Source organism: Seriola lalandi, unplaced genomic scaffold (genome assembly GCF_002814215.2).
Source record: "Seriola lalandi dorsalis isolate HSWRI2012SDOR001 ecotype SW California unplaced genomic scaffold, Sedor1 jcf7180002055006, whole genome shotgun sequence".
NCBI lineage: Eukaryota > Metazoa > Chordata > Actinopteri > Carangiformes > Carangidae > Seriola > Seriola lalandi.
Genome location: NW_019525549.1, coordinates 1332896 through 1341645, shown reverse-complemented (window position 1 = coordinate 1341645; position 8750 = coordinate 1332896). Strand labels below are relative to the sequence as shown.

At 38.7% G+C, this 8750-nt stretch overlaps 1 protein-coding gene across 1 annotated transcript in view; it reads left to right on the top strand.

The window, feature by feature from the left end:
* The window catches only part of vegfc (vascular endothelial growth factor c), a 62101-nt gene extending 54699 nt beyond the window's left edge, over window positions 1-7402 (top strand). The window contains exons 6-7 of the mRNA XM_023397235.2: window positions 3130-3454; window positions 6771-7402. Of these exons, the coding sequence (XP_023253003.1) occupies window positions 3130-3454; window positions 6771-6879 (434 nt within the window). The 3' untranslated portion in view covers window positions 6880-7402. The remainder of the gene's footprint in view (window positions 1-3129; window positions 3455-6770) is intronic.
* The last annotated feature ends 1348 nt before the right edge of the window (window positions 7403-8750 follow it).

Genomic DNA, 8750 nt, shown 5'->3' with positions numbered 1-8750 from the left:
GTGTGTGTGTGTGTGTGTGTGTGTGTGTGTGTGTGTGTGTGTGTGTGTGTGTGTGTGTGTGTGTGTCCAAAACAGTTACCTTTGCCAGTGACTGTCATGCTGAATCAAAAACATGATTGTGAGCTAACCCACAATGCATCAGCACTATGTGACCCTGCATAATTATAGCCCTTGTTTTTCTTTAGAGCATGATTGTACAAAATATGACATGGCATTCAAATCCTTTAAGATTATCATAATCCTGCACAAACTGCACAATACCCATATTCAAGACTTCTTTGTATTAACTTTGGTTATAATTTTAATCGTTTAACTTAAACACAAACATATTTGCTGTTGTGACATGGACACTTCAAAGTTTCCAAATTAAATGTTCTGTGTCCACATCCTCTCAGATGACTGTAACAGAGCAGAGATGGAGGGGTGGCAGCTCCTGATCTTATGTTAGCCTTAGCCTTATGTTCAGAACTTGTGTATTGTAGCTTTAGGCCCAATCCCATTTCTCATTTTTACACCTATCCCTTCCCCTACCCCTGGCCCTTGGAACTGAGTTACAAGGGGTAGTGGTTGAAATAATAATAATAATAATAATAATACATTTTATTTGGCAGCGCCTTTCACAGCATTCAAGGACACTTTACAGAAGATTAAAAACACAATATAAATAATAAATACAACAGACAGTTAAAAAGAAAGCAATGAAATTACAGCGAATATGCAGATTGACATTTACATTTAGGACGTCATATGCCATCAGATGGGGTGGGAATGTCAATGCAAATGCCAAAATGCGGGATTATCATGCACAAATCCGTAATAAAATTGTAACATTAACGATAGCTACAGAGACATCAGCATACTACTAGTGATTTTTTTTGTGGCTTTTATGAAGCAGAAGATCATAATTAATTGAAACAACATTAAACTACGACAATACAATGTTTGTCGTAATTTTAAATCTTTATTAACAGAGGAAATTACATTTGTGCGTTTCCTTGGTCGCTTGGGCCGGTTCCGCAGCCCCTTTGATGAAAATCTAGTTTTTAACTAACTTAACTTATTTATATAAGACAAAATAATCAGTCAACACCATGACTCAGTGTTTCCACCTTGAACTAAAAACAGATTCAGACAGCCAGGGTTTCATATGTCACAAACCTAAGGAACCAATCCTGTCAACTTGTGGGGACGGGGGGGCGGGGCTAAATTAACATGAAAACTTGTCGTCAGTTTGCATTTGCACAGCCACTAACACCGTGTCAGCCACTGCCAGTTACAAGCTAACAAACAACATAAACAAATAAAAGATGCTAACTGTGCTAATCGTTCTGATCCGTCTGCTAGTCTCTGGTTCTGGTCTCAGACTCCTCCTCTGAGTCTGGGTCTGACTGAGGCTCAAACATGTGGCTGAGTCTCTCTGATGTTTCCTCCTCTCACCATCTTGATGCTCTCTGCTCTTTCGCCTGTCCACCTGGAGACAGCAGGTGGTGGGCGGGGCACAAGGCCTGATCCAGATTTCTCAATCAGTAAGTAAGAGGAGATGAGCTTCAGACCCAGTTTTCCATTTTTTTTTAACTTTTTATGTGGGAAAACATTATTAAACAAAATATATATCATGGCAGAGGATTTTTTACAGAGTTTAAAACATGTCTGGAGAGGAACTTAAAATAATGTTATTTGTTGTTTCAATTACACAATTTATAATTTTGTTCCCCCAAAACGACAATTTAATCAGTAATACAAATTGTGGATAGTTGGGTCAATTTAAGAGAAGCTGCTAGAGTTTTGGCATTAATATTTTATCAATATTTAATGCAATAAATGTAACACAGTTAACAGGTACAGAAATATATGTCTTCAAGTAGTTGCCTTCATTTTGCATAACAACACTGGATGCTAAAATAGCACAACATATTTATCCCTCTCTTTTGTGCTCATCCCCTTGACTCTTGTTTGGATCCTCTGTTGTATTCATTTGTTTTGGACGTGGATATTCTTCTGATGATGGCAATGAAAAGTGTTGTGTTCTATCTGACGTTCCTTAAAACACCAGTGTTGCAGATATCACCCAGGGGCAGACATAAACAATTTAATAGCAAACATGAAACTAATTTCAGTTTGCAAGTTACTAATTTGTCATTTCAGGACAAATTAGTAACTTGAGGGAGACATTTAACAAACGTTTTCACCACTGAGAATTCAAGAGTTTGTTGTCATGGAAAATAAAGTTCCATAAAGTCTGTGTAAGCACATACTGCTGCGCTGGAGAAGACACCAGCATTTTGTCTTTGTTATCTCTGTTTGTTCATCTGTAGAAACACAAACACACACACAGATTGAACAGTCTCAACATCCATTTGCCAGACATTCTGTTGCTCTCTCCTCCTCAGTTTTTTAGCTAGAGGATGATTTGCCAGTGTTGAAAGAGAACCATCTGTGCTATCCCCGAGGAAACAGAGAGCACCACTACTCTATTCCAGGAATGTCTCAATTTCATAGTTTATCAGTGATCTCAAACAACTGCCACGCACACTGTTTTTATATGTAGTTGTGTAACATTTCCAGTAATAGCCAACATTTACAACTGTGTTTTGCATAGGGTATCAGTTTGTTTCCTTAAAACCTACAGCAGCAAATGACCACATCAGTAACCCTGTTTCTAAGTTTAGTGAGATTATACTCACTATACTGTATATGTGGTGCATATTTAAAGACATGTTTTTATAGTTTTTGATAGAGTATGTGTAGATCAAGTCATATACTTTAGTGACATCTGCAATTGCTTCTTGAAAGTGTAACCACATATCTTTAATGCTGTTTGGATATTTGTTTCATTCTTCAGAAATCCTGTACAAAATGGTATGTTTTAAGAATTTATTCTTGGGTTTATTGATAACATATTGTCATTTATCCACACACCAAACCATACCAAAAAACCTACTGTAGGATTTGTCATCTTATTGACAAAGTGAATTTATCTTCGAAGAAACTGACTCATTCTGGGGAACTCCACCTCCACTCACACTTTCTATCGGTGTACAATCTGTGTCTTCAGCCAGTGACCTCCTGCCCAGACTCCTTTAAATAACAACTCACTCTGTGTGCGTCTCTCTCCTTTCATCTCTACAGACATATTTTCATCAGATGTGTGTGGCCCGGGTAAGGAACTGGATGTGGAAACCTGTCAGTGTGTGTGTCGTCGCGGGGATCAAACTCAAGACTGTGGCCCGAACCGACATTTGGACCGTAATACCTGCCAGTGTGTTTGCAACATCCCGCCTGCTCCCTCCTGCCCACTGAACCACGTCTTCAGCAAAGACACCTGTCAGTGCACGTGTATCAAGACATGTCCGAGGCATCAGCCCCTCAATAAAACAAAGTGTTCCTGTGAATGTAATGAGTCGCCCAATAAGTGTTTCCTGAAAGGTCGGAGGTTCCATCAAGCTACATGCAGGTAAGGAGGGATGTTGGGCGTTCGGTACCATCCAGTGTTTGGTGATTAAAACAACACTTTTAGCAGGAGAGAACTTAGCGCTTAAAGAAAGAGAAGCTTTGCCTTAAGCTTGGGACAGACCTGGAGACTAGCTGAAACCTACAAAGACTCGACAAAATGCACATAAAGAATAAGGTGGTACAATTAATGTATTCATCATAATGACAGAAGGACATGAGCACAAGTGTAGTGCAAACATGAGAGTCTAATCATGAAGGTTTAATTTCTAAAGGATGCTGGTGTGCTTTTCTGTTGTCCATCCATCCATCCATCCATCCATCCATCCATCCACCCATCCATTATCACATCAGTTTTCCATCCATCCATCTACCATCCATCCATCTAACATCAATCCATCCATCCATCTAATGCTGGGGTAATGAGCAATGCTTGGTAATGATTTCTGTGATAAATCTTCCATAGTAACATCAATATTCTTTTAATTAAATCTACCCTTAAAACCAAAATCCATTATCCTTTTCATTGGTAACTACAGCAGACACTGTATCTGCCTTTGTAACTGTGACGGAAACAAAACTGGTAAATTAATAGTGTTTCATGACCATTTAAAGAATATATAAATCTATAGAAAACCAAAATAATTTTACTACACAAAAAGTTGCTTTCTCATTCTTCATTGCTGTATTTGATACAATATTGTCATGTGTTATGTGAAGTGTGCTGGCATAGAATTATTATCTTATTTATGCGCAGGTTTGTGTAATGATCAAATTAGCAAAAAGATTTCTATGTCACTGTGATGTGAAGGAATTTGGCAGCTAAAGTTCTACTTGTATTTCAGTGCTTCAGTGGTTGCATCATCACCCTGTGCTAACCCACAAGTTCACACACACACACACACACACACACACACAAACACACACACACACACACACACACACACACACACGCGCTTGTAATGTTAGTGGCTGTGTGTAGTCAGAGGAAAGCACTGGTCCAGCAGTGTAGGTGGTTGTTCCCGGGAACCTGGTGTGTAATACAAGACCTCAGTTTGCTAATGACTTCTCCTAGCTGTCACTTAACTATTTCCTTTCCCTGCACAGGAGGAAACACACACACATTCACACACATCCATCCATCTTGTCCAATCTTGACCTTTCGTGACCCTGTTTGAGAGTGATTTATGAGTATAACATAGCAGTAGGAATCTAGTGTCTGGGATCCGGCACTCGTGTTAGTGTGTACGTTTGAAATAGACCACGTGTGTCTGTTTGAGTCTGACTCTGTGTATTTCATCATGGGTTCATAGATATTCATAAATATTCTGTCGTCCACCATGTGACATACCGTGCAGCCAGAAAGGCGGTGGCAATTACAGGTGTTGATGAGGTGTGTAAGTGCTACTTAAAATGGGAATGAATCCCTCCAACACTTCATGTGTTCGTGGGAATTTCATGGATCCGCTGCTTGTGTAATCCTTCGAAGAGGTGACAATCAGGCCTCGATTGTGGCCTGGAATTAACGAGATATGAGCTATTGAAGGCCTGAACACTAATGTCCAGGAATTTCCTTACACAATTTCATTATTGTTCGGTTAAAAAATTCTCTGAAACAGGATTATGCCACTCTTGTGTCAGGAAACAAAAAGAAGTGAAGTTAAACATTTGTTCAGCTTTGACGAACTGTTCTGACGGAAACTCTGGTGCTTCAGACAAGGGCTGTAAATCACCAAGTAGTTCTGAAGGCTGTAGCTTTTACTGCCATGAAATCTAAACCGTAGTTCTTACCTTTGACCCTTGGAACACACAAGAAAGTAGTTACTGTTGGTGAGGCAGCAGAGGTTCTCAATCATTGCAGCAGTGTTTGGCTTTACAGAAAATCTGCAGACCACATCAGACAGCCGTGGAGGTAGACTGTTAAGTGACCAGATTAAAATAGAAAATGCTATGTGAGTAAGTGGTATTTATGCACAGCGGTAAGGAATCTGTTAGGGGACTTTGTAAGCAGGTTTATGGTTGACTGCTGTCTATAAAAAACCTTTGCAGTCAATATTTCTACAATAAATGTGCAATAAAACAAATGATGGTTTGTAATCAAAGGATGAGGGGTTTCCTTCACTAACAGCACAAGATGTAATTTGTGACAGAGGTAATAAAAGCCAAGCATCACCACCAGAATCCAAACACATGACAGAAACATATCTTTATTCATTGATATCATTGTTCATTTTCTGAAATGATTTTCCTGTGAAGTCCTGTCTGTCTGTCCTAGAACACTTTGGCTGTGAGGCAGAAAATATTACAATGAATTACAATGATATGAATATATTTCCAAATGTACCTCAATATACTGTAAAGTACCTCGATCTCAGAACTCAAATGAGATTGTGCCTTTAAATACAGTATAGTGGATTTCAGCTCTTCAAGTGGCCAGCAACATGACTCTGATGTTGCTCTGTGTCTGCTGGATGAGTAAATAGGCAACTGTTTGCTGTTTGCAACTGTTAGCTGGAGTTTTTCTCCCAAGTGAAACAAAATGAATAGATAAAAAACAAAAGGTCAATGCAGTGATAAGGTCTGAAACAACTGTTTCCATTCAGCACTAGTTATTTCCACCTGTCGAGCAGCCTGAGGATTCATGCTCCCCAGAGGATGATTTGACTATTTTGGTGATACTCTATATTTTGTCAGTCTCCACCATCACATTTCTTCCACTTTCTCCTTCATAACACTTTGATCCATGAATAAGGTCTCTAGGACACTTATGGTCAGAAGTCCTCAGAATAATCTAATGGCAATGTCTGCTGGTCAGTTCACCACATTAAGCAGAGATGAATATCTCAGAACCTATGAGATGGAAAGCCATGAAATTTGAATAGACAATGATTGTCCTTGGAGGATGAAGTGTAGTCCAATCCATTAGCTCTAACTTAAGCATTACTCTTACAACCATACATCAACTTTGCAAACAAGATATCAAATGATCTAGCTGTCTGTTTCTAAAAGGCATGTTGCTACAACATGTACTGAGCACTTTCTTGGGTAATAAATCCAACTACCTTATTGTATCTCTGACCCTGTAAAAAGATCTTCTATACATACATGGAGTCATGGTGATTATAATGTTGACTGCAACTTGCAGGCCCACGCTAGCCCATATACTCATATGAGTAAGAATGAACTCATTTCAAACATAAACAAATAAGGTGTTTCATCAATTTGCTGGTTCCAGACCAATATGTTTGACCTACTTTAGAAACTGCTGTTATGTTGTTAGTTTTGAAGCTAAATCCTGTGTTTTTTCTCTTTCATTGCAGTTGTCTCAGGCCTCCCTGTGAGGTCAGGAGGCGAAGGTGTGAACCAGGTTTCTCCTTTAGTGAGGAAGTGTGTCGCTGCGTACCCTCGCACTGGAGACGGGTGGACTAACTGCTGGCTAATGAGATGCTAACATGATGCTAACGAGCATATAACAAACTTATTAAGTAGAATTCATCACCCATCCCCTGTAGACTTGCGGGTCACGAGTATCCCAATCAGCTCTGATGGCAGCTAAGTGTGCGGACCCTGATGAACGCGGGAACCTTAGTGATTTGAGTGCAGGTATGGGAAACTCTGGTGATTTGAAGGCGGGAAATGCACTGACTTGGCTTTGAGGACATTTTAATAAGAGCACGACTGATTAGAGCCCAGGAATGAAGGAAGGACTGAAAGAGAGTCAACACTCGACACTTGTTTTATAATATTGTCTAAATAATTTGTCTTAAAATATTTGGGGGGTTTTGTATTAATTATGTCTCCGTATTCTTTATATTAATTATATAATTTATTAAATGTTATTTTTCAACCTCTGTTTATTGCAATTTCAATCTTTTCCAAGAAAATACACTGTGATCAGTATTTTTGTATCATGTAAAGTATATGTGTAAAATAAAGTATACTGGATGCTGAATATTGTTAACTTAGTTTGTCATCCACTCTGTTTTGGTGTCTGTTGCCCTGAGGTTTTTCTGCTGTTAATCCACTTCAGCATCAGAAATAAACACTCTAAATTCTAAATTCTGGGTAAATTCTTAAGGTAAAAAGGTAAAAAAGTTATTTTGCTCATAGTGTGAGGTCTAGATTTTTTACTTTTAGAAAGTCCCTTGGTCTCCCTCTATTGATTTCAATTTATTTCATATTTGTGAAACTGAGAGTTAAACCCAGACAAGTTGAATGTTTATACCTGTGAGTTACAGTGGAATATACCGTGTAGAACACTTTGATTAAGGAAGGCAACTATGATATGAGCTGAGGATTTAACTCTCTCTGTGTTTGTGTTTCTCAGGCCTATCTGATGTTTAAAGGAGGTATTTGTAACTTTTGCTAATGCTACATAGTTAGCTGTAGCATTAACAGCTGCCTGCCAAGAGCTTCAGCCATCGTTGTATTACAAGCCAGAGGTTATAATATATACATAGGTTTCCCTCTGAGCAGCTACTTCTACAGTTCATTTCATAGTTTTCAGTACTGTCTGGTTTAATTTTATACTTTAATATAGGCCTAGGTTATACATTCTTTGATTCTCAGAGAGTAAACGTGTTTTGAAGGCTCTTGAAGTGTCAGGCAGATTTGCAACAGGCGATAAATAAAAGTTTTTTAAAGTTGAACCAACATTAGTGCCTCTTTTCCCATCACAACGACTGAACTCATACAATATATTCAAACTTTGTTCAAATTGTCTTTGAAAAGGAGATAAACCAAATCTAATGAGGATTCGTTTTGTTCGGACAAGGGAACTGAAGCTGAGTTTATTTTGGGAAAATCAGTAATCTACAAGATTTCTGCTGTTTTTGGAATTTGATTCACAGCTATTAAACATGTATGTCCTTTGTCAAGGTGTTGATCAGCTAGCTTCAGAATGTTTCAGTGTTGGTGCAGGAGGTGTGAGGTGAAATACTCTGTGAAGCATAAAAACAAGTTGTTTTGGTTGCTATGACTTTACATTCATTCGTAGGACATCATGCTTATCATTATTTTCACTGTGGCTGCTTGTAAATTGATCAAATGAATCCATAGATCATCATGCTGCTGTCAGGGTCTGTTCGGGTCAACATTTTGGATCAGGGTGTCATTATCCTTGAATCTATTCGGAGTGGGACTGGTTGAGCATGAGTCCCCCTCAAATTGGGACTCTCTTAATTAATTTGGTAATTAATTGAGGCATGTGAGGTTCAGATGTGTTTGTCACAGGTCTGTTTTGGATCCGGTTTAAAGACCTCTACATGCTACAGCTTTAATGTAAAAAAGAGTTGGCTGTC